At 38.1% G+C, this 25728-nt stretch overlaps 2 gene segments (V, D, J or C); both read left to right on the forward strand.

Moving 5' to 3' along the window:
* The window catches only part of LOC118938323, a 38863-nt gene extending 25345 nt beyond the window's left edge, over positions 1 to 13518 (forward strand). Inside the window, 1 exon segment of the V gene segment in view lies at positions 13172 to 13518. Within this exon segment, the coding sequence occupies positions 13172 to 13485 (314 nt within the window).
* Positions 4284 to 5072, forward strand: LOC110486757. The segment is given in 2 exon segments: positions 4284 to 4415; positions 4515 to 5072. Coding segments are annotated over 2 exon segments (363 nt in total).
* Positions 13519 to 25728: the final 12210 nt, after the last annotated feature.

A 25728-nucleotide genomic window follows, 5' to 3' on the forward strand; every position in this document is an offset into this window, starting at 1 on the left:
ATTTTCCAGCATGATGGAGCACCTTGCCATAAGACAAAAGTGATAACTAAGTGCCTCAGGGAACAAAACATCGATATTTTGGGTCCATGGCCAGGAAACTCCCTAGACCATAATCCCATTGAGAACTTGAGGTCAATCTTCAAGAGGCGGGTGGACAAACAAAAACCCACAAATTCTGACAAACTCCAAGCATTGATCATGCAAGAATGGGCTGCCATCAGTCAGGATGTGGCTGAGAAGTTAATTGACAGCATGCCAGTGCGGATTGCAGAGGTCTTGAAAAAGAAGGGTCAACACTGCAAAATATTGACTCTTTGCATCAACTTCATGTAATTGTCAATAAAAGCCTCTGACACTTATGAAATGCTTGTAATTATACTTCAGTATTCCATAGTACCATCTGACAAAAATATCTAGACACTGAAGCAGCAAACTTTGTGGAAATTAATATTTGTGTCATTCTCAAAACTTTTGCCCACGACTGTACACACTTTCTATTAACTCTTTTCTAAGATAGCACTACACACTTCCCCTGATAATAATGAATTGGTCACTGCACTTAATACCTTGTATTATAACCGATACCATAAACGTCTTCGAATCTATTACTTGAGAATACGGACTTTATGTCCTATTCCAGTACTTCCTCAAAAATCACTATTATTGATAACCCACATCATCTCTCATCGCGCCCTCTCCCCATAGGGCATAAACCAGCCTCTCTCCATATTGATACTGCTGCTACACGTAAATCAAACAGTGTTCGAATATCCTATATTTTCTTTTTGTTTTTTTAACTCAATATCTTCTAGAACTCTCGTCTTAAACGAAAATCTCACTGCAACTGGGTTAGGGTTAGGGTTAACCCTAACCCTAACCCTAACCCTAACCTCCACTAGGGACCTATCCTATTGTCACGCCCTGACCTTAGTATTCTTTGTTTCTATATTATTTTGGTTAGGTCAGGGTGTGACATGGGTGATGTATGTGTTTTTGTACTGTCTAGGGGTTTTGTATGTTTATGGGGGTTGTTTACTATCTAGGTGTTTATGTATGTCTATGGTTGCCTAGATTGGTTCTCAATTAGAGGCAGCTGTTTTTCGTTGTCTCTGATTGGGAACCATATTTAGGCAGCCATCTTCTTTGGGTATTTCGTGGGTTATAGTCTATGTCTAGTTGCCTGTGTCTGCACATTTATATTCCAGCTTCACGTTCGTTTTGTTATTTTGTATAGTTTGTTTAGTGTCCATCTTTATTAAAAGTATCATGTATTTATATCACGCTGCGCCTTGGTCTCCTCCATTAAACGAACGTGACACCTATATGGAACCTACCCTTCACTTATATTAGCCTGGCTCTCTGAGAGAACCTCCACTTGGGACCTATTGTTAAAGGAACCTACTCTTCACATATATTAGCCTGGCTCTCGAAGAGAAAAACCTCCTTGGGACCTATCCTTAACTATTTTGGGCTAGGGGGCAGTATTTTGAAGTTTTGATGACAAACGTGCCCAAAGTAAACTGCCTGTTACTCAGGCCCAGAGGGAGGATAAGCATATAATTGGTAGAATTGGATAGACAGACTGCTAAAATATTGTCTGTGGGTATAACATAACTGATTTGGCAGGCAAAATCCCGAGGACAATCCATCCTGGAAAAAACATTTTGAGGTCATTGGACTTTTCAATGCTTTTCTGTGGGAAAGTCTAATAATTAACCCAGATTGCAGTTCCTATGATTTCCACTAGATATCAACAGTCTTTAGAAATGGTTTCATACTTGGTTTTTGAAAAATGAAGAAGTATTCGTATTCTTTCGAAGTATCCCTCAGAAGGACTCTAGTCTTTTGGTGCGCGTGAATGAGTGCGCGCTCCTTGTTCTTTTTCTCTGGTATTGAATACAGTATATTCCATTTAAAATGCTATCGATTATTTACATATTAGGGTACCTGAGGTTGGATTAGAAACATTGTTTGAATTGTTTGGAATAAGTTTACAGGTAGCTTTTTAGATTTCTTTGTAGGCATGTTGGGCGAGTTAGAACAGGTGGATTTCTGAATCAAACACGCCAAATAAAACGGACATATTTGGGATATAAAGAAGGACTTTATCGAACAAAATGACCATTCAATGTGTAACTGGTACCCTTTGGATTGCAAAAAGATGAAGATCTTCAAAGGTAAGTGATTTATTTTATCGCTATTTTTGAGTTTTGTGACACCTGTGCAGGTTATGAATTCATGTTAATGCAGGAAGTGGGTGAGGCACTGTCTTCAGACGATCAAATGCTATGCTTTCGCCGTAAAGCCTACTATAAATCGGACAAAGCGTTTCGATTACCAAGATTCTAAGCTAAAGAATGGTGTATAACACTTGTATTTTTTTGAATGTTTAATATTACGAAATGTTCTATTTTGAATTTCGTGCTCTGCAATTTCACCTGATGTTGTCGAGGTGGGAAGCTAGCATCCCAATGATCCGAAAGAAGTTAAGCATTTGCCCTGTACTGAAAAGCTTTCCACAATTTTATTCAATAAAGTTGTCAGTTCACACAGAAACAGCATTTTTCCCATAATGTGGTCAAACTGTATGAGAAGTAAGTATTCATGCATCCATTCCATAGTCTAAGGATTTATGTTTGATAATCCACTCTGTTCCACACTGGTCCTGCTCTCCTTTTCACAATGTTGTCTGTTTCTCTCACACACCCCACTCCTCTCTTCTCATATGTGACTCTCACAGCTGTGTGGCACCACGCATGGTGAACTCCAGTCTGTCACCTGGGTGTTTCAGGGTCCCAGTTTAGTGTCTCTGATGATTCAGATAGGCAGTTAAGCATCTCAGGGACTGTAGGGACTGTCCCTAAACACTTTCATGATCTGATTCTCACTCTCTTGTTTCAGCTGCGGATAAAAAACTTTTTTGCATCAACCACATGAACACAATTTGATTAAATGGTGAGATGGATCAAATCATTTAATTTTAATTATTGGTTTGTCAACAGTTGTATGAATTATATTATTTAATATTGTCAGTCATTCACTGCTACTCATCACACACAATGTTATTGACAGACCATATTCATGGTCTGTGTTGGTAATACATATTAACACATTTTACGAGAATTGCATTCAACAATGAGTCCTTAACTAAAATAACAAATTGCTCTATCAGGTTTCTCATACTTTAGTATGTCTTGATTATAATTGTTTATAGGGGAGAGTGTTTAAGAATGTGTTTTTATCAGGTGTGTCTATCAAAATTAGTGTTGGGCGTAGTAGTTCAAATCTACCCAAGCATAACTTCTGCTTCTAACACTCACCTGCTCTGGATACAACAAGCTGAACGTTGTCACACCCTGACCTTAGTGTTCTTTGTTTTCCTTTTTATTTTGGTTAGGTCAGGGTGTGACATGGGTGATGTATGTGTTTTTGCCTTGTCTAGGGGTTTTGTATGTTTATGGGGCTGTATCCTTTCTAGGTAGTTTGTATGTCTATGGTTGCCTGGATGGTTCTCAATTAGAGGCAGCTGTCTATCGTTGTCTCTGATTGGGAACCATATTTAGGCAGCCATATTCTGTGGGTACTTTGTGGGTGATTATCTATATCTATATCCATGTCTTCTGTCTTTGTGTCTATGCACCAGATAGGACTGTTTCGGTTTTTCACATTTGTTGTTTTGGTATTTTGTAGTGTTCACGTCTATGGTCTTTATTAAACATGTTGAACACTGACCACGCTGCGCGCATCAAATTGGTAAACAAATACAAGCCCATTGTCTGCCAATTATACTCCTGATACGACTTGATGGTATTCTAATTGATGTCTATCAAACAATCAATGAACTCATTCATGAAGATCAAAGCACTGTACAAAGAAACATGATCTAAAAAATATATATGCAACAATAATATATGTTATTTATATCATAATTCTTTGTATCTTTTTGATAGTACAGAGCTTAGATCTTCTTGTTCGATATTGGCCACCTTTATCATATGAATGATTAAAACTTTAATGATTGGAGACAATAAACACTAATGGGTTGTGAAACAAACAATATTGACAGAGTGTAAAGCTCATTGTATCACAGTCCTGCCTAACATTATCCTCCAATTTATGTCTGGCTTTTTACATGGACAACACAGAGCTTTACATAGCTTGCACATGTATTAAATATTTTTTGCCCCACTGATATTTCCATGAACTATATATATCCTCACCTTATGCAAATTTCAGCTAGCCCTTCTTCCTTTCTATCCCTCTACCTCCCTCTATATAAAAAACTTCCAGTATCTGAGAGTCCTAGTACGTCCCTCTGAGTCCTGGGGAGTAGAGAATAGCAGCTCCCACCAGTTCAGCTTCAACACAAACCATGTTCCCTGCATCTCTACTGCTGATGCTGGCAGCTGTATCCTGTGAGGACCTGACTATAGTCTGATCAGTATAACTTGTGTTGCTGTGACACTGATATGATTCCTTGATTGATCTGACCTGTCATTCCTCTCCCTCCTCAGGTGCCCACTGTCAGGTCGTACTCACACAGGCTGAACAGTCAGTCCAGGGGACCCCTGCAGGATCCCTCAAACTCACATGTGCCTGTAGTGGATTCACTCTAAGCAGCAGTTACATGCACTGGATCCGCCAGGCACCTGGAAAAGGACTTGAATGGATCATTTACTATTACTCTGATAGTAACAAGAGCAATGCCCCTGTAGTACAGGGTAGATTCACAGCGTTGAAGGACAGCACTAATTTCTATCTGCACATGAACCTGTTGAAGCCAGAGGACTCCGCAGTGTATTACTGTGCTAGAGACTCACTACGGTTAAACTAATGAGAATAGCTGTACAAAAACCATCTGGTAGAGAAAGGAAGAACCTGCACAAACACACAGACACACGTATGGTAGGACCTGTAGACCATGACAAGGGGATACATGAGGAACAATTCTAATGATGTATCAAATAATAACCCAATGATACACCTGTTAAAAACATGGTGCTAGTGTTGTTGATGCACCAACAGGGGACAGTCACTCTCCATGTGAAAAAATAAAGACCAGTACTGATGAATGCTCTGCTTAAGTGTCTTAAATATGTTTCATCCACCACAAGTAGTACAATTTTAATGTACTGTTTCATATCCCACCTTGACATAAAAAATATAGCAATTACATTTTTTTTAAAAACATTTCACCTTTATTTAACCAGGTAGGTTAGTTGAGAACAAGTTCTCATTTGCAACTGCGACCTGGCCAAGAAAAAAGCATAGCAGTTTGACACATACAACACAGAGTTACACAGGGAATGAACAAAACATACAGTCAATAATACAGTAGAAAACAAAAGTCTACATGCAGTGAGTGCAAATTAGGTAAAATAATGGAGTTAAAGCAATAAATAGGCCATGGTGGCGAAGTATTTAAATTATGGCAATTAAACACTGGAATGGTAGGCGTGCAAAAGATGGATGTGCAATGTAGATACCGGGGTGCAAAAGGAGCAGAATAAATAAATACAGTATGGGGATGAGGTAGATAGATGGGCTGTATACAGATGGGCTATGAACAGCTGCAGTGATCTGTGAGCTGCTCTGACAGCTGGTGCTTAAAGCTAGTGAGGGAGATGGGAATCTCTAGCTTCAGTGATTTTTGCAGTTCGTTCCAGTCAGTGGCAGCAGAGAACTGGAAGGAAAGGTGACCAAAAGAGGAATTGGCTTTGGGGGTGACCAGTGAGATACACCTGCTGGAGCGCGTGCTACGGGTGGGTGCTGCAATGGTGACCAGCGAGCTGAGATAAGGCGGGGCTTTACCTAGCTGAGACTTGTAGATAACCTGTAGCCAGTGAGTTTAGCGATGAGTATAAAGCGAGGGCCAGCCAACGAGAGCGTATAGGTCGCAGTGGTGGGTAGTGTATGGGACTTTGGTGACAAAACAGATGGCACTGTGATAGACTGCATCCAATTTGTTGAGTAGAGTGTTGGAGGCTATTATATAGATGACATCGCCAAAGTCGAGGATCGGTAGGTTGGTCAGTTTTAGGAGGGTATGTTTGGCAGCATGAGTGAAGGATGCTTTGTTGCGAAATAGGAAGCCGATTCTAGATGTAATTTTAGATTGGATATGCTTAATGTGAGTCTGGAAGGAGAGTTTACAGTCTAGCCAGACAACTAGGTATTTGTAGTTATCCACGTATTCTAAGTCCGAGCCGTCCAGAGTAGTGATGCTGGATGGGTGGGCAGGTGCGGGCAATGATCGGTTGAATAGCATGCATTTAGTTTTATTTGTGTTTAAGAGCAGTTGGAGGCCACGGAAGGAGAGTTGTATGGCATTGAAGCTTGTCTGGAGGTTAGTTAACCTCTGAGCATGGAACCCGGTTGCGGGCTGAAATTCCACAACATACGGTGATCGCTACATAAATAGTCATATTAAACATTCATGAAAATACAGGTGTCTCACATGTATCGAAAGCCAAGAATCTTGCTAATACAACTGTGTTGTCAGTTTAAAAAAATGATTTACTGCGAAAGAATACGATGCGATTATCTGAGGATAGAGCCCATAAAAAACAACAATTTCAACCAGCACAGGATTTACAAAATCACAAACTGTATTAAAATAAATTGTGTACCTTTGACAATCTTCGTCTGTTTGCAATGCCAATGCTCATTGTTACACAGTGAATGTTCTTTTGTTTGATCAAATCCGTTTTTATAGCCTAATACGAAACATTTTGTGAACCGCTTGTGTCGTGAATTCCGTCTCATTCCATTTTCGATGACAAATTCCAGGTAAATACCCACACAGAACAGAACGTGACTTTTCCAGTCATGTTTGGTTTCACTACAATCAACTGGTTTGTTTGTAACACAATCAAACCTGATGGGTCATTTCGCGGGACGTATTGACTGAAAGAAATCGATTTGAAGACAACAAGTAACGACATCATTGTGCACCAATGATTGGCCCTGTTGATTGACTGTATTTTAACCCAATGACCACTGATCGTCTTGAAATCTAGCTGGGTAGATAGCCAATGAGCTGAGGTAAACGACAATATCCAATGGTTGTGTGTTGGAAGACCAACCCATGTCGTAAACTCAGGCGTAAAGAGTCATTTGCTATTGAAGTTTTATTCCAGAAGGAGCTACGCATTTTACGCACTGCATTGTTTTGGTAAACTCACAGATTCAGCTGTTTATATATCAATCAGTATGGCGACTGTCAGGGAAAGCTAAACCTAAGTCTAGATATACAGATGTACACACAATTTTAGAAGAAATTTATCGGAAAAGTGATACAGAGATTGTTGTAGGACGATTGATTTAGCGATTCCCAAGTGGAGGAATATTTTTTGAACGGAGAGGACACCATTGGCAGCCACTGTGTATAATCTGTAATGGTGCCTGCAGAAGAGGAACAATGTCACCGTTTTGGACTGGTAAGTTCTACTCATGCTAATGCCCTTGTTTGAAATTAATGATATAAAACATTATTTGTGATTGCGATTTTTTTAAATTTTAGAAGCAATATATAAAAATGAAATGTGATGAAATGATGTGATTAAATTTTGATTTTTTTATTTTATTTCACCTTTATTTATCCAGGTAGGCTAGTTGAGAACAAGTTATCATTTGCAACTGCGACCTGGCCAAGATAAAGCATAGCAGTGTGAACAGACAACACAGAGTTACACATGGAGTAAACAATTAACAAGTCAATAACACAGTAGAAAAAAAGAGAGTCTATATACATTGTGTGCAAAAGTCTACTACAGCATACAGGTCACAGTGGTGGGTGGTATAAGGTGCTTTAGTAACAAAATGGATGGCACTGTGATAAACTGCATCCAGTTTGCTGAGTAGAGTGTTGGAAGCTATTTTGTAGATGACATCGCCCAAGTCGGGGATCGGTAGGATAGTCAGTTTTACTAGGGTAAGTTTGGCGGCGTGAGTGAAGGAGGCTTTGTTGCGGAATAGAAAGCCGACTCTAGATTTGATTTTAGATTGGAGATGTTTGATATGAGTCTGGAAGGAGAGTTTACAGTCTAGCCAGACACCTAGGTACTTATAGATGAAATATATATATATTTTTTAAAATGTGGGTGATGTTATATCCTTCCTGTTTGGCCCTGTCCGGGGGTCTCATCGGATGGGGCCACAGTGTCTCCTGACCCCTCCTGTCTCAGCCTCCAGTATTTATGCTGCAGTAGTTTATGTGTCGGGGGGCTAGGGTCAGTTTGTTATATCTGGAGTACTTCTTCTGTCTTATCCGGTGTCCTGTGTGAATTTAACTATGCTCTCTCTAATTCTCTCTTTCTCTCTCCCTGAGGACCTGAGTCCTAGGACCATGCACCAGGACTAACTGGCATGATGACTCCTTGCTGTCCCCAGTCCACCTGGCCTTGCTGCTGTTCCAGTTTCAACTGTTCTGCCTGCGGCTATGGAAGCCTAAACTGTTCATATTTACTCTTGAGGTGCTGTCCTTTTGCATCCTCTACAACTACTGTTATTATTATTATTTGACCCTGCTGGTCATCTATGAACGTTTGAAAATCTCGGCCATGTTCTGTTATAATCTCCACCCGGCACAGCCAGAAGAGGACTGGCCACCCCTCATAGCCTGGTTCCTCTCTAGGTTTCTTCCTAGGTGTTGGCCTTTCTAGGGAGTCTTTCCTAGCCACTGTGCTTCTACACCTGCATTGCTTGCTGTTTGGGGTTTTAGGCATATCCTTGCCTCTGAGCCAGAGCTACAGGCAGTTAGATTTGGGTATGTCTTCAGGCGGAAATTGAAAAAAGTAGGGGGTAGCTCTAAGAGGATATTATTAAGGAAGTGATTGAGGTGGATACTGGTTATGGTGATTCAAACCTATGGTTAGAATGGATTCAGTATAAAGCCAGATCAGTAGCGAAAGAAGAATGTTAGGCCTGTGCCTCAGCAAAACCTCAGTTCATAACCATTCCCTTTCCATTTGATGGAATTCTTCACCTAGGGGAATGACCTGTACGGTAAAGCTGTTCAATAGGGAAGGGAGCTGAACAATGACAGTTGCATTGATCTGTGATATCTGTGCTCCCAGGTGCCGATTACATCCAGACTTCCCCCTTTCACAGTTTACAGGAGGATATTATTATTGTATGGCTCGCTACACCACACACAGTAGGGGAAGTACGAACATAGAACTTGCCATATGAAATAGTATTTACTCTTACCTGGAGCCAGGTAGAAGAGAGAAGGAGTGCTCAGTCAGGATCTTTTGACAATAGAGTTTACATTGATAGCAGTGGAGTTCCAAGGGTTTACCTGTTGAGTTCTGGATAGGAGTCAAGCATCTTCTGGTGATAACAGCTGCAACTAGGTTGATGGGATGACAGAATAGAATAGTCTTGGATATGTTACTGGCAGAAAATGGTGAGGGGCTGTATGAGGTTCTGAGCAGAATGTTGTGATTTCATCCCAGATAACACAGCTCCGGACGGATCAGTGACCAAAGCCTGGCTGGTTTGACCAACCTAGCTCACTAGCTAGCAGAAAACTCTGGGGTGGATACTTCTCTGACTAATTGGATTGACAGTATGTTTGGAAAATGGAAAAATGTCATGATCACTGTATTGTGGGCTACCTTCACCTGTGTGACTGTGTTAGTTTTGTGCGGATGATTCCGGTGTGAAAGGTTCTTATTTCTAGGACTCTGGAGAAATCAATGAGACAACAGATGGTGAGATATGGACTGATTCCAAGATCTGACCAGTGGAATGATGAATGAATCCGTATCCTTCACACCGAGAAGCCTATATTTGATGAGACCATTTTGAATTTTGGAGATTTTAGGTTGTTTCTTGTTTTGATGCTAAAATGTTTCTTTGATGAAGATGGTGACGAAAATCCTGATAAGAAGAGTTATGATTCTGATGTAGGTCTACAGCAGCCAGTGTAAATGCATATATTGGTTTCTATTAGGTTGTATTTGGATAACAATAAATATTTCTAATAAAAATAGATGTGTGCCTTTTTAATATTCTAATAAAAATAGAGGTGTGATTGGATGTATAAGATTTAGTCATAGGGTGGAAAAGAGGGTTTTTATTCTTTATACAATAAATGTGTGTTTCTTTTAATCTTTGGATAATGAGTGACACCCTAGGGGGTGTCAAAAGAGGGACTCAAATTTAGCACCATTTTTATTGTGTTTTTAAATGAGCTGATGTTCTCTTTTGAAATGAGGGTTTTAAGTTCCTAGGTGGCTGGTAGCCAACCTAGTACATAGTGGGATCGAATGGAGGACATGAAGGTATTTTGTAGCTTTTATATGATTCATTGCTGAATTTTTATTTACACCCCACAGGGGTGTAAAACGGGGGATTGTGAGGATTGAAAATATGCTTGGCCTATCATGAGCGTGTCTGTGTATGTTAAAAGCAACATTTTGCAACATATGATGTGACTAGCGGAAAGGCTGTGGCTGGCCTTGAGGTATAGGCAGCTATCATGAGTTGTGGGAGACACGTACAGCACGCACGTAGGCAGTTAAACAGACTGTCTTTTGTTAGAACTCAAACTTAGCAGTAAAAGAACCAGATGTGAGATAACGGTATTTAGGGCATGAGCGCATAGATATTCTGCCCAGCAACAACTACACCTGCCAATGGGACCGCCCGGGGCTGGGACCAGTTCGGGCGCCAACAATCAACATAGGTTGAGTAAGTTTAAACCACACTTGATCTCTACTCTGACAGGCCAGCTCGGAAGCAGGAACTACCACTGTCAGAGTATTTAAAAAATATATCTTTAGGGTGTTGGCCAGTTCTCTGTTCTACCCTGCGCTGTGTGACAGCGGACCCGTATATACGAAAATTGCATTTACCACTTATTGCTTAGCTAATAAAAAGTACATAGTATAAAATCGATGACTCAGTGTCATACTTATCCTGATACCAGATTCGATCAGCGCAACCCTTTACAGTTGAAGCGTTATCCACATTGAAGGTGAAAGGAGAGGAAACCAACAGCATGTCATTTTCCAACACTTTGAAATCCTCAAAATGATGAGAAAACTCACAGTTCAAAGCACGCAGCATCGATGTATACTTCTCCCGCTGGTCATCTGATAGCAAACAGACTAGTTGTGTTGGAAGGTGGGTGACATCGTAAGCATATCAACAATTGCGCTGTGTCACGTGCACCACTGCTCTCATCCAGGGCCAAGGTGAAATAGGTGAAATCCCTTACCTTGTCTTTCAACTGTTGTTCCATATTCTCTGCAATGTCCTCAACACGCAGTGTCACTGTTTGTCTTGACAGGGAAACATTTTCAAACAGCTCTTTCTTGTCTGTGCAAAGTATTGCTGCAGAGTCAATTAAACATTCTTTAATGAATTCACCCTCAGCGAATGGCTTGCTATGTTAAGACATTTTGTGGGACAGTACATAGCAGGCTCTCGCAATTCTGTTGTTTGCTAAATGCAGTTTTGTTAAAAGTCCTTGCTGCTTTTGCAAATGAGAATGCAACTCTTTGATGCACTTGCCCTCTGCTCAGAAAACATATTCCTATATTTCTCTGCATGCTTCGTCTGGAAGTGTCGGGACAAGTTGTAGTCTTTCAAGACAGTGATGCTCTCTTTGCACACTAAGCACACAGCTTTCCCTTATACCTCAATAAATAAAAATGTCAATGTCCATTCTTAATGGAACACCCTACATTCATTGTCTACTTTCCTTTTCTTTGAAATTGTTGAAAAACTATTTTTTTGCGCAATTTCTAGCTAGCTACTATTTGTAACTGTGACATGTGTGTCAGCCTGTCAGTCACTGTCTGTCCTCATGCAGTTGTTATTTATTCATGCCTTCAAAATAAATGTTGCACAAGCGGTGGGAGTTAAATCATTACATAAAGGCGAGTATTCATTGGGCTTTTAATTTGAATAACAAATACGTTTTTCAAAGTTTTAACTCGCAAATTCTTTGTGATCTGAGCATGATTCCGCAGGCTGTATTTAATCAGGTCGCGGGAGGCATAGAGCCCCGAGCCGGCCCAGGCCTGACCTAGATGGAGTAGGCCCTGTTATGTTCCCCAGCAAGAAAACTAAAAATGTCATTCAAACAGAAGGGGGAAACTAACAAAGAGTCAATGACAAACAACCAAAACGAAACAGGTGGGGTTGAGGAGGGGTTCTGAAAGACACTCATGGGGGTGTCCACTGAAAGTTGACAAGCAACAACAACTGGAGCCTAAAAGACACCCAACATGAGTGCCAACTTAATTTTCCCAAGAAGAGGCACACAAAAGAAAAACCCACTCCAAACTTCGACAGAAAGCAAACCAAAAAAACACTAATCAGACATATAAATCTTGTTCTAGAAATCAAATAGGGAGAGTCAACTAAAGGTGTTGATCCTCCACATCTCTCAAGACAACTGTAGCACTGGGCCAGCCACTCTTAAATAGCACCTGGGCCAGCACAGTTAAAACACCTTCCCACTAATGAGATAGAAACCAGCACATGTATAACGCATACTGACTAACGAGGTGACAAACAATCAGTGCACCCTAAGCGCACATGTGCTACACGTGCAAAAAGTCCAACCTCAAAACATAAATGGAGAAACCACAACCTGTAACAGGCCCTATCATTACATATCACAGTATAAAAACAGATATGATGGAATACCGTCTCTATTATAAAGCTTAATTAAACATTTATTCACCAAAATTAGTATTGAGAGATTCAGATGGTTTCATTCTGACATACTTTGATGACGCAGGAACAGGTACAAATACTCTACTTTAATAAGTCATTCTTAAATGTCTCATTTTAAGTCGTTCCCAGGTCCATGTTATGTTCCATAAATGAGCATCTCAAAATGACCTCATACCAGTTGAACTGTAGGAATGTATCATATTCTCTTGTGATTGGTCCTCCCAGTGAGGAGGGTCTCATGCAAAACTTCCCAGTCCTCCATATTTATTAATGTCTCTGTTGAAGGCTTTTTCTGCTGAGGACTTTCTAAACTACCTTTAGAGAACTACACAGATCACCATGTTTCCTACCACAGGAGTACTCTTACTGACAGTCTATCTAACAGGTGAGGATATTAACAATGTTAATCAAATGAATAAGTCAACACATCAGGATGTATTTACTTCATCATGATCTCTGCTTTATATTTCCACAGGTGTTCATGGTCAGACACTGACTGAGTCTGGACCAGGGATTAAAACGCCTGGAGAATCCAACACACTGAGTTGTACCACCTCTGGGTTCACATTCAGTAGCTACCATATGGCATGGATGAAACAGGCTCCTGGGAAAGGACTTGAGTTTGTTGCCTTTATACACACTGGTGGATCGAGTCCATTCTATTCTCAGTCAATACAGGGTAGATTCACCATCTCCAGAGATGACTCCAGCAGTAAGCTGTACCTACAGATGAACAGTCTGAAGAGTGAGGACACAGCATTGTATTACTGTGCCCGGTACACACAGTGAGAGAGAGTGGTGAGAGAGCTGTACAAAAACCACTTCCCCATTCAACACAAGCAGCATCAATACCCTCAGATTAATGTTGTAGAATGACAATGTTCACAAGCACAACCATGGAAATGCATTTTAGCAAAGACCATAATTGAAAATATTGGGTTCAAGATATTAGGATTACTAACAATGCAATAAACTATCAATGTCATATGTCCCACAACCAAGGCCTTTTCTAACCCCGAGCATGTTCTACTAATATTGGGAGTTATTATATTCCTGCAAATATCACTTGTCGCTCGACGCCTCTCACTCTCTCCACCTCTCTATTATACAAACATTCTCTCATTTTTTGTCCCATAGTACGTCCCTCCGAGTCCTGGAGAGGAAAGATGTGCAATTCCAGAGAACCAGTTCAGCTTCAACACAAACCATGTTCAGTGCATCTCTACTGCTGCTGCTGGCAGCTGTATCCTGTGAGTCTCTTTGGATCTGGGGGAAAAAACACATTAATGAAAATTGAATTAGACTGATATAATTTGACACTATTTGTAGCTTGTAATTATCTCTTCCTTCTTTCTCTTCCCAAAGGTGTTCACTGTGAATAACTCACTCAGCCAGCCTCTATGACTGTTCAGCCAGGTCAACCACTGACCACCTCCTGTAAGGTCTCATATTCTGTTACTAGCTATTGGACAGCTTGGATCCGACAACCTGCAGGGAAAGGACTGGAGTGGATTGGGCAAATATATACCGGAAACACAGTCTACAAGGATTCACTGAAAAAAAGGTCAGCCTCACTTTAGACTCCTCTAACAAGATAATGACTATAACAGGGCAGAACCTGCAGACTGAAAACACAGCTGTTTAATATTGTGCCTGAGACTTACAGTGATACAAACCAGGGCCAGACAGGTACAAAAAAATCACTCATCCTTTAAAGAGAGTTACATGTATCAATCAAGTGGGGTGATATTAACCTTAACAAGTCAAATCCACGATGGATTGATTCATTTAGTTTATACTACGTTGGTATCTTTGAAATTATAAAAAAAGATTTGCTTCGACATAATATATATGTTTGCTCAATATATAGCTCCAACCTTCTACATAATATAATATTTAACCACAAGTTCCAACCTCACAAGCTACTGTCGTGACGTTGTATTAGTTAATGTGACGACTGTTGCTCATCGAATTATTAAAGGTTTCTAATTGCGTGATTAACTGAATCAAGCAATTATTAACTCATTAACCTGGGGAATCATGGGAAAATTGGTTCTATTGAGTTTTTATTTCCCAAATTAACTCAAAGAATATCAGAATATCGATTTTACAACAGCCGCTAATTAATCAGTTACCTCCACAGTCTCGTTCTGAACGTCGCATAATCCGGGAATCTGCACGGACCCGGGTCTCACCAATGAGTTCGTACCACACCAATCTTAGTTGAGTATTCATTTACTAGAAAGCTAAAATGATGATAAAAGATACACAATCACAAAAACACATTCTAGGCTATTGATTAGAACCTATTATAACTTTTTGTGACATGGGGGCAGTATTTTCATTTTTGGAAAAATAACGTTCCCGTAGTAAACGGGATATTTTGTATATTTTGTGGACAAGATGCTAGAGTATGCATAGAATTGACAGCTTAGGATAGAAAACACTCTAAAGTTTCCAAAACTGTAAAACTATTGTCTGTGAGTATAACAGAACTGATGTTGCAGGCGAAAGCCTGAGAAAAATCCAAACAGGAAGGGACTCTTATTTAGAAGGCTCTGCGTTCCTATACGTCCCTATTAAGCAGTGAATGAGATATCAACCATATTCCTTTTTCTATGGCTTCCCTAATGTGTCTAGTGTCACAATACATAGTTTCAGGCTTTTATTTTGAAAAATGAGCCTGAACGTCAACATTGCGTCAGTGGTCAACTGAAGTCTCTCAGAATGTTTGGTGTGTGCGGCCATTGTTTCTCTCTATCCTACTAAGAAGCCACCAGTCCCGGTTGATATATTATCGAATAGATATTTGAAAAACACCTTGAGGATTGATTATAAATAATGTTTGCCATGCTTCTGTCGATATTATGGAGATAATTTGGAATATTTTTCGGCGTTTCCTGACTGCAATTTCCGGGCGATATCTCAGCCAAACATGAAGAACAAACGGAGCTATTTCGCCTACAAAAATAATATTTTTGGAAAAAAGGAACATTGGCTATGTAACTGGGAGTCTCGTGAGTGAAAACACCCGAAGCACATCAAAGGTAAACGATTTAATTTGATTGCTTTTCTGATTTTCGTGACCAAGTTACCTGCTGCTAGCTGGACAAAACGCTATGCTAGGCTATTGATAAACTTACACAAATGTTTGTTTGGCTTTGGCTGTAAAGCCTATTTTGAAAATATGAGATGACAGGGTGATTAACAAAAGGCTAAGCTGTGTCTCAATATATTTCACTTGTGATTTTCATGAATAGGAATGTTTTCTAGGAATATTTATGTCCGTTGCGTTATGCTAATTAGTGTCAGTCGATGATTACGCTCCCTCATGCGGGATGGGGAGTCACTAGAGGATAACGGACCAACACACTATGGCGCGTGTTACTCAAAATGGGGATTTAAAAGAGAGAAAAAGAGAAAGTACACAAGAGAAATATACATTTGGGTGAATTTGTCAGCTATGCTTATTCTAACCCTAGCCTTGCCCCAAACTGCCGCTCTTATGGGTCAGAATATAATGATGTAATTACGTGGGGAAGGTCTCCGTGGACTCTCCGCGTGGACTGTTCAAGCTGCTCAATGACGCACTTCTCCGGTGCAATTCTCTGGTTGTCCTCACAATATCAGTGTCCTTTTGGCTTAGGGTTCTGTTCCCTTGCCCTTGCTCTGGAAGGGCTCTTCTGAGGACAGACAGCTCTGTAGCTCAGAGCTCACAGCGTAGGAATGAAACAGTGTAGATACCACGATTTGATGGGGAGTAGAGACTAGGTGGTTCGACTTGAATTCACCCTCTTAGACACAGCTACTTGGGTAGAAAAGATGTCTTTGTCTTCAAACTTGTGTTGCGTTTTGGGTTTGTTTACTTTTTCGACCTCGGCTGCAGCTTGGGCCACTTAGTCTTATCTGTTAATTCTTCACTCACAGGTTTTATACCCTCAGGTCAGAAGTGGGCATAATCGCCTTTAGGGCAATTCTCTGGGCGTACCAAGTTAAGAGCAAGGTATAGATTTTACTCAAATCCAATTTTAGACAACAAACTTCACATTTCATCTTTACCAAAACATTCTCTTTGATTTGGACATTTTCCACACAGCGTACAATGTATAAAAATCAAACATATACTTGGAAAACTGTTGACGTTACAATGTTTTCATAATAACGTCATCTATTAACCTTTAATAACAAAACAAAAATGCCATACATTTTCATATTCCATCTATCGTCATGACCATCATTGTGGCTGAGGGAAACCATTGTTCCAAAGGCCCTTTCTTGGATGTTTAATGTTCTGAGGGTGGTTCTCCATATTGAGGGGACACAGGAATGTTGTGTGGCCTAATATTTACCAGGGTCGTGAGGGGTGTCATGACATTGGCCTGGGGGTAGGTTTATGACAGTCATAAATACCTCTTCCCCCCTTTTTCCTCTCTCTACCCTGCTGATGTTACATTTGCAAAACCCTTGGTTAACATAGAGATTCTGGGAACATCAGAAGGTGGGGAGAAAATGAACTATATTCTGGTAATCCGACCAATTTAACATATGCGGTGGTACTTAAAGTGGCCAGTGATTCCTAGTCTATGCCTATAGGCAGCAGCCTCTAATGTGCTAGTGATGGCTGTTTAACAGTCTGATTGCCTTGAGATAGAACTGTTTTTCAGTCTCTCGGTCCCAGCTTTGATGCGCCTGTACTGACCTAGCCTTCTGGATGATAACGGGGTGAACAGGCAGTGACCCGGGTGGTTGATGTCCTTCATGATCTTTTTGTCCTTCCTGTGACATGAGGTGCCCCCGGTGATGCATTGTGCAGACCGCACTACCCTCTGGAGAACAGTTGTGGGCGGAGCGGTTGCTGTACCAGGCGGTGATACAGTCCGACAGGATTCTCTCGATTGTGCATCTGTAAAGGTTTGTGAGTGTTTTAGCTGACAAGCCAAATTTCTTCAGTCTCCTGAGGTTGAAGGAGCTCTGTTGCGCCTTCTTCACCACCCTGTCTGTGTGGGTGGACCATTTCAGTTTGTCCATGATATGTTCGTCAAGGAACTTAAAACATTCCACCTTTTCTACTACTGTCCCATCGATGTGGATGGGGGGGATGCTCCCACTGCTGTTTCCTGAAGTCCACGATCATCTCCTTTGTTTTGTTGACATTGAGTGAGAGGTTATTTTCCGGATACCACACTCCGAGGGCCCTCGCCTCCTCCCTGTAGGACGACTCGTCGTTGTTGGTAATCAAGCCTACCACTGTAGTGTTGTCTGCAAACTTGATGATTGAGTTGGAGGCGTTCATGGCTATGCAGTCTTGGTTGAACAGGGAGTACAGGAGAGGGCTGAGAACGCACCCTTGTGGGACCCCAGTGTTGAGGATCAGTGAGGTGGAGATGTTGTTTCCTACCCTCACAACCTGGGACCGTATCAAGTGTCCACCACATAAATATATGGTGCATGCATCTGTTTATATACTGTGCATGTGTACCTCACTCAGGTTTTAACTCAGGTTGTATATCCTTAACTTATGTATTTAATACTGTGTGATAAGTGCAAGTGTAACAGTATATAAAGTATGCTAATGTGCTGGTGTGAAGGCATTTGGGCAGTGGTGTAAAGTACTTCAGTAAAAATACTTTAAAGTACTCCTTAAGTATTTTTGGGACGGTATCTGTACATTAATTTACTATTTATATTTTGGGCAACTTTTACTTTACTACATTCCGAAAGTAAATAATGTACTTTTAACTCCATACATTTTCCCTGACACTTAAAAGTACTTGTTACATTTTGACAGGAAAATTGTCCAATTCACACACTTATCAAGAGAACATCCCTGGTCATCCCGACTGCATTTGATCTGGTAGCCTCACTAAACACAAATGCTTTGTTTGTAACTTATGTCTGAGTGTTGGAGTGTGCCCCTGGCTATCCACCAATAAATATAAAATAAAAAGTGCATTTGGGCTGTCTGGTTTAATATAAGGAATTTCAAATTATTTATATTTTTACTTTTGATACTTAGCTATTTTAAAAACCAAACACTTTTAGACTTTTTCTCAAGTAATATTTTACTAGGTGACTTTTACTTCAGTCATTTTCTATCTTTACATTTACTCAAGTATGACAATTTAGTACTTTTTTTCACCACTGGATGTGGCTGGGGGTTATAACATCTATTTCACATGACCCATCAATTTACACAAGTGTGTCTGGGTAAGCGTCATCTAATATTTATGAAATATCTTTATCTGAACACTTTCTGTTTACCTGGAATGTTTACCCTTTGCTGTCAAGGCAGAGGGTGCCTACTTTGAAGTATCTCAAATATAAAATACATTTTGATCTGTTTAACACTTTTTTGGTTGATACCTGATTCTGTATGTGTTACTTCATCGTTTTGATATCTTCACTATTATTCTAGAATGTAGAAAATAGTAAAGATAAAGAAAAACCCTTGAATGAGCTGTATCCAAACTTTTGACTGGTACTGCATTTGACTGATACGTGGTTGTTTCACCTAGCTATATTAAGATGAACGCACTTACTGTAAGTCACTCTGGATAAGAGCATCTGCTAAATGACTAAAATGCCAAATGTAAAAGTTTTACATACAGATCTCATACTCATGTCTTGAAAAATGTGGTTTAATTTGTACAGTTCTTTATAAAAACATGTAGTTATGTACTATTTATTTTGCTAAGAGTGAGACAGATATATAGAATTTTGCAAAAACTATATATTATTTGTGTCTCTGAAATGAAACCATCACGTGATTTTGAACAAATACATGTCTGTCATTGAACAACCCCATGCAATGATTAAATAGTGAAAAACACACTATTCTCATTCAAAAGTTATTTAAACAATAAAAGATAAGTTACCAAGATTTCTGAATATGGATGAGAATAGTGTGTTTTAGGAATGAAACTCTTCAAATATGCTTTTAGATACGAATATAGATGTGAATGTAAACTAAAATCAGTAAACGACCAAGGAAAGATCCTTGAGAACCCCCCAAAATTAAATGATGATGTTCTAATTTAGAGATATTCAGTGATGACAATAGCAATGGAAGTGATAATAATAATGATAATAGTAACACACTGTAAAGAAATGTGAGAGTCAGTTGAAGTAGAGAAGAGCTGGCAGCTGCCTCCTGTAAGTCTCTCGAGATTTCGGGGAAGGAATGGGTTGATTCTCAACAAAATATATTGAGAAAATATGATTTAACAATATCCTTAACAGTCATACTGAGCTATACTATGTAACATGTGACTAATTGTTTTTCCCACAGATGTGTACTGTGGTGGTCTGGAGAGTCTCCGAGCATCACCTGTAAGGTCTCTGGGTATTCTGTTAGTGATAGCAGCACAAGCTTTGCCACAGGTTGGGTTCGAAAGCCTGCAGGGAAATCTATGGAGTGGATTTCCCATATATGGGATGATGGAGATATCTACATAAATTATGCACTGAATAACATGTTCAGCATTTCAAGAGCTGCCTCCAGCAACTCTGTGTATTTTAAAAGGCAGAGCCTGCAACCTGAAGACATAGCTGTGTATTACATTGTTCGCTACACTCCACAGTGATACAAACCAGCACCAGACCTGAACAAATTCCCAGATACCCATGTGAGAATGATGCAAGCACAACATAATATACAGCTCCACAACAAGATATCAACATATTAAGACTAATGCTCAGTCTCAAAAATTGTCAAATTATAATTGAATTAAGTAACCTTACCAAAAGCGTTTAAACCATGCAGACTTTTGTCCCCGTGTTGCTGATCTTCAACACATCATACTAAAGCCATTATATATAGTCAACACATCATACTAAAGCCATTATATATAGTCAACACATCATACTAAAGCCATTATATATAGTAAACACATCATACTAAAGCCATGATATATAGTCAACACATCATACTAAAGCCATTATATATAGTCAACACATCATACTAAAGCCATTATATATATAGTCAACACATCATACTAAAGCCATTATATATAGTCAACACATCATACTAAAGCCATTATAGTCAACACATCATTCTAGAGCCATTATATATAGTCAACACATCATACTAAAGCCATTATATATAGTCAACACATCATACTAAAGTCATTATATATAGTCAACACATCATACTAAAGCCATTATATATAGTCAACACATCATACTAAAGCCATTATATATAGTCAAGACATCATACTAAAGCCATTATAGTCAACACATCATACTAAAGCCATTATATGTAGTCAACACATCATACTAAAGCCATTATAGTCAACACATCATACTAAAGCCATTATATATAGTCAACACATCATACTAAAGCCATTATATATAGTCAACACATCATACTAAAGCCATTATATATAGTCAACACATTATACTAAAGCCATTATAGTCAACACATCATACTAAAGCCATTATATATAGTCAACACATCATATTAAAGCCATTATAGTCAACACATCATACTAAAGACATTATATGTAGTCAACACATCATACTAAAGCCATTATAGTCAACACATCATACTAAAGCCATTATATATAGTCAACACATCATACTAAAGCCATTATATATAGTCAACACATCATACTAAAGCCATTATATATAGTCAACACATCATACTAAAGCCATTATATATAGTCAACACATCATACTAAAGCCATTATATATAGTCAACACATCATACTAAAGCCATTATATATAGTCAACACATCATACTAAAGCCATTATATATAGTCAACACATCATACTAAAGCCATTATATATAGTCAACACATCATACTAAAGCCCTTATAGTCAACACATCATACTAAAGCCATTATATATAGTCAACACATCATACTAAAGCCATTATATATAGTCAACACATTATACTAAAGCCATTATATATAGTCAACACATCATATTAAAGCCATTATAGTAAACACATCATACTAAAGACATTATATGTAGTCAACACATCATATTAAAGCCATTATATATAGTCAACACATCATACTAAAGCCATTATATATAGTCAACACATCATACTAAAGCCATTATAGTCAACACATCATACTAAAGACATTATATGTAGTCAACACATCATATTAAAGCCATTATATATAGTCAACACATCATACTAAAGCCATTATATATAGTCAACACATCATACTAAAGCCATTATAGTCAACACATCATACTAAAGCCATTATAGTCAACACATCATACTAAAGCCATTATATATAGTCAACACATCATACTAAAGCCATTATAGTAAACACATCATACTAAAGCCATTATATATAGTCAACACATCATACTAAAGCCATTATATATAGTCAACACATCATACTAAAGCCATTATAGTCAACACATCATACTAAAGCCATTATATATAGTCAACACATCATACTAAAGCCATTATATATAGTCAACACATCATACTAAAGTCATTATATATAGTCAACACATCATACTAAAGCCATTATATATATAGTCAACACATCATACTAAAGCCATTATATATAGTAAACACATCATACTAAAGCCATTATATATAGTCAACACATCATACTAAAGCCATTATATATAGTCAACACATCATACTAAAGCCATTATATATAGTCAACACATCATACTAAAGCCATTATATATAGTCAACACATCATACTAAAGTCATTATATATATAGTCAACACATCATACTAAAGCCATTATATATAGTCAACACATCATACTAAAGCCATTATATATAGTCAACACATCATACTAAAGTCATTATATATAGTCAACACATCATATTAAAGCCATTATATATAGTCAACACATCATACTAAAGCCATTATATATAGTCAACACATCATACTAAAGCCATTATATATAGTCAACACATCATACTAAAGCCATTATATATAGTCAACACATCATACTAAAGCCATTATATATAGTCAACACATCATACTAAAGCCATTATAGTCAACACATCATACTAAAGCCATTATATATAGTCAACACATCATACTAAAGCCATTATAGTAAACACATCATACTAAAGCCATTATATATAGTCAACACATCATACTAAAGCCATTATATATAGTCAACACATCATACTAAAGTCATTATATATAGTCAACACATCATACTAAAGCCATTATATATAGTCAACACATCATACTAAAGCCATTATATATAGTCAACACATCATACTAAAGTCATTATATATAGTCAACACATCATACTAAAGCCATTATATATAGTCAACACATCATACTAAAGCCATTATATATATAGTCAACACATCATATTAAAGCCATTATATATAGTCAACACATCATACTAAAGCCATTATATATAGTCAACACATCATACTAAAGCCATTATATATAGTCAACACATCATACTAAAGCCATTATAGTCAACACATCATACTAAAGCCATTATATATAGTCAACACATCATACTAAAGCCATTATATATAGTCAACACATCATACTAAAGCCATTATATATATAGTCAACACATCATATTAAAGCCATTATATATAGTCAACACATCATACTAAAGCCATTATATATAGTCAACACATCATACTAAAGCCATTATATATATAGTCAACACATCATATTAAAGCCATTATATATAGTCAACACATCATACTAAAGCCATTATATATAGTCAACACATCATACTAAAGCCATTATAGTCAACACATCATACTAAAGTCATTATATATAGTCAACACATCATACTAAAGTCATTATATATAGTCAACACATCATACTAAAGCCATTATATATAGTCAACACATCATACTAAAGCCATTATAGTCAACACATCATACTAAAGCCATTATATATAGTCAACACATCATACTAAAGCCATTATATATATAGTCAACACATCATACTAAAGCCATTATATATAGTCAACACATCATACTAAAGCCATTATATATAGTCAACACATCATACTAAAGCCATTATATATAGTCAACACATCATACTAAAGCCATTATATATAGTCAACACATCATACTAAAGCCATTATATATAGTCAACACATCATACTAAAGCCATTATATATAGTCAACACATCATACTAAAGCCATTATATATAGTCAACACATCATACTAAAGCCATTATATATAGTCAACACATCATACTAAAGCCATTATATATAGTCAACACATCATACTAAAGCCATTATATATAGTCAACACATTATACTAAAGCCATTATAGTAAACACATCATACTAAAGCCATTATAGTCAACACATCATACTAAAGCCATTATATATATAGTCAACACATCATACTAAAGCCATTATATATAGTCAACACATCATACTAAAGCCATTATATATATAGTCAACACATCACACTAAAGCCATTATATATAGTCAACACATCATACTAAAGCCATTATATATATAGTCAACACATCACACTAAAGCCATTATATATAGTCAACACATCATACTAAAGCCATTATATATAGTCAACACATCATACTAAAGCCATTATATATAGTCAACACATCATACTAAAGTCATTATATATATAGTCAACACATCATACTAAAGCCATTATAGTCAACACATCATACTAAAGCCATTATATATAGTCAACACATCATACTAAAGTCATTATATATATAGTCAACACATCATACTAAAGCCATTATATATATAGTCAACACATCATACTAAAGCCATTATATATAGTCAACACATCATACTAAAGCCATTATATATAGTCAACACATCATTCTAGAGCCATTATAGTCAACACGTCTCATAAGTAGAATCTGAGCTACAGAGAGAAGAACAAAGGACAGAGAGGAGAGAGAATAAAGGAATAGAGCAGAAGATCTCTCCCTGTCAGGATATTTAAACCTCTAGAGGGCGGTCTATGCAAAGTCTCCCTCCTGTTTATCCCTTTATAATCAGACACTCAGCCTTCTCATTATAGGCAGTGTGGATTGATTCTGTAGCAAGCACGGCATAAAACCTGACTGTCACTGAACAATGAGGACTGTCTGGAGTTTAGTACTCATGTTGGTCCCTGTAAAAAGTAAGTTACAATATTCTGTGTTCACTAGAATGAATGTTCCATCATTTTCAGTAATTTTTCTCGAAAATTATGTATATAGACATGTTTAAAGACATCACTGTTCATGTGTATGAATGTTTGCATTCTAAAGTTTTGGGTATTTCATTTCCACAGCTGTCCAGGGTCAGACACTAACTGAGTCTGGGCCAGTGGTTAAAAAGCATCAGGATTCCCACAAACTGACCTGTACATATAACGGGTTTGGTGGAAACATTGATGCAGCTTGGATCAGACAGGCTCCTGGGAAAGGACTGGAGTGGGTGTCCTATATTAGCAGTGGTTGTAGTTACATCTACTATTCACATTCTGTTCGGGGCGGTTCACCATCTCCAGAGACAATAGCAAAGAGCAGGTGTATCTCCAGTTGAACAATCTGAAGACTGACGACTGCTGTTTATTATTGTGCAGTGCTGTACAAAACTATGAAAGTTTCTAAAAGACTCAATTCAACACCATTTGCATCAACTACACACACTGGTCGACATCAGATTTTCAATTAAATCTAAAATGATAAACCATGAAAACATATAAAAACACATACCTACCATTTTTGGATAAAAAATATGAAGGAAAGGTCATAAAAGTAATCATGTGAATCAAAATTAAATAGAATATCTGATGGCAAACTATAGTACAACCCCTCACCCATTCCCCCAGCCAGCACTTAGACTGTAATGGGTTAATAGGCTTCTTGATATGCCACACACGTCACATGGCAGGTGGTAGCCTAGTGGTTAGAGTGTTGAACTAGTAACTGAAAGGTTGCAAGATTGAATCCCAGAGCTGACAAGGTACAAATCTGTTGTTCTGATCTAGGCCGTCATTGAAAATTATAATTTCTTCTTAACTGACTTGCATAGTAATACAAAGATATTGAGAAATGCTCACTAAAATTTGTGCACAAAACTTGAGAGA

This window comes from Oncorhynchus mykiss, chromosome 13 (genome assembly GCF_013265735.2).
Source record: "Oncorhynchus mykiss isolate Arlee chromosome 13, USDA_OmykA_1.1, whole genome shotgun sequence".
NCBI classification, from domain to species: domain Eukaryota; kingdom Metazoa; phylum Chordata; class Actinopteri; order Salmoniformes; family Salmonidae; genus Oncorhynchus; species Oncorhynchus mykiss.